Source organism: Hipposideros armiger, unplaced genomic scaffold, assembly GCF_001890085.2.
Source record: "Hipposideros armiger isolate ML-2016 unplaced genomic scaffold, ASM189008v1 scaffold_212, whole genome shotgun sequence".
NCBI classification, from domain to species: Eukaryota; Metazoa; Chordata; class Mammalia; order Chiroptera; family Hipposideridae; genus Hipposideros; species Hipposideros armiger.
The window spans coordinates 2579080-2581160 of NW_017731562.1; the positions used below are offsets into that span (position 1 = coordinate 2579080).

General features: G+C 40.7%; 1 protein-coding gene across 1 annotated transcript in view; it reads right to left on the minus strand.

The window, feature by feature from the left end:
- Positions 1-485: 485 nt before the first annotated feature.
- Positions 486-2081, minus strand: part of ZNF385B (zinc finger protein 385B) — a 95441-nt gene continuing 93845 nt past the window's right edge. The window contains exon 8 of the mRNA XM_019654017.1: positions 486-1972. Coding sequence (XP_019509562.1) covers positions 1754-1972 — 219 coding nt within the window. The 3' untranslated portion in view covers positions 486-1753. The remainder of the gene's footprint in view (positions 1973-2081) is intronic.

Consider the following 2081-nt stretch of genomic DNA (forward strand, 5'->3'; position numbering starts at 1 on the left):
GATAATCAGAACCAATAGTGATGTTTGATCTTCACATTTAAGAACAGAATGAGGTGGAAGAAAAGAAGGGTAGGCTGCTTAGAGAAGGTGAAGGGGGAGGGGTGGAATCAAGTTCTCTAAAAAAAAGAGCACACTTGCCATGCACATGAATAAAAGATAGGCTAGAGATTTAGAAGCCTCCCAGCAAGTTTAAAAAAACGAAAGTCACAAATTTTTGGCAAGCTGCTACAGTGATTTTGGGCCACACTTTCAACTTTGGCCCAATTTCTTAGAGATTCAGAGGAAAAACAGCATTAAAGTCTCGCCTCATGCAGATGCTGTGAACAGTAATGAATAAACATGACAAATAAATATGCTGCAAATAAGAGCTGAAAATGCTAAAATGTAAAAAAGCAATCTTAGCACCTAATGAAAATCTTTCATCAGATGATTTCAAATTAAAGGTGCCTCAGAAGAAAATAACTTTGCAAATACAAACATTTTTATTTTTTCTGCTTTTATTGAAAAGGTACATTTAAAAAAATACACAGACATTTTACCATTTATAGATTGCAGATACAGATGCTCAAAAAGAGTTCACTCTATTGTGTTGTGTTATGGTACTTCTTGCCCCTGATATCACAAACATTCCCGTCTTGTTGATATCAGCTTAGAAAGGGGGGCATGGGAGCATGACCTGCAACATATTCAGTGAACAGAAAGACAAATTATTCAATTATAAATTTTTTTTTTATCTTCTGTACATTATTGCATCAGGGAGCCACAAAATTCTGTAGCATCATTACAAATGAAAACAGGTTAAAAATGAAGAAGAAATTACGTAGAAATACATGGATTCATTGTCTTCTTGCAAAATGCACAAGAGGTGCAAAAATGTGCAATTTAGGAAGCTCTTTTCTGTTTGTATACGTTTGCTCAGCAACTCAAACTGGTGAGGAAGCTACAAAATAAATTAAACAAAAATAGCAAACAGGTAGTAATTATAGCTATGTTATATGGCTTTCTAGTTCAGTTAAATATCACCAAAAAAAATGGGAAATAAAGAAAATACATTACTTTATCTTTTGTTCTCTTAAAGAGAAAATTCAAAACTACTTTGCTTCCTAACATTTACACAGCAACTAAAGATGCTGAACGCAGACAAGAGCTACAGCTCTAGTACTACACAGGATACAACAGTACTTGGGTCTAAAACAGTACACAGTCCCTGTCAACAATAGTACACCAAAAAGAAAACGTTGTGATGTGTTGGTAAGATGGTATCCACAAGGAAGCACTTGTGCTCATCTATTTTTGTTCCACACTAGAATGTGCCCAGTTGGATTCCAGAGTTATTTACAGACGTGTGAGGAAGACCCTAGGTTTCAAGTCTGTCAGGAAAATATTCCGTATTGTTTCTAAGCCAGATCACACCCATGGAAAACTAGTCAGTGAAGGATATATGTATATATTGTTTTCTGACCAATACATTTGCAAGAACCCAAACATCTCAGATACACAAATTGAATGGGGCAGGGCAGGGGGAGGGCATAGGGCGATAAAGCCTGTGCTGTTCAGATTCCTAAATGACAGGAGGGCCCCTAAAAGCACTCTTGAATCTAGCGATTTGTTGTTCTTTGGAGTCAGGCTCTGCTGGGAGGCAAGGGGTGGAGGGGGGCGGGGCACTGCGACACAAAATGCTTGACTCACTCAATCCTTTTGGCTTTTCCTCTCAACTTTGCTACTGGCCTCAGCCGGCTGGGGCTTGCAGACATTAGTAGGGAGCAAATAGGATGGAGGCAGGAGTGGCGCGGATGGGCCCGTGGCCGGGCCTCAGGAGAGCGGGAGGGATGGCTGCAGCCTGGAAGAGCGAGGCAGAAGGCCGGGGCGGCAGTGACAGTGCTGAGGACACTGCCGCCGCTGCCGCCAGGGGCGAGGACAGGAAGGCGGGGGCCAAAGGCTTCATCACATCTTTCTGGAATGCAAGTTTTGCCTAATGGAGGGAGAAAACCAGGAATGGGGGGGGGGAAGAATATTGTTTTACATAAGCACCACAGATATATTTTCATAAGTAAAACACAAACATTAAGAAGTCAAATTTT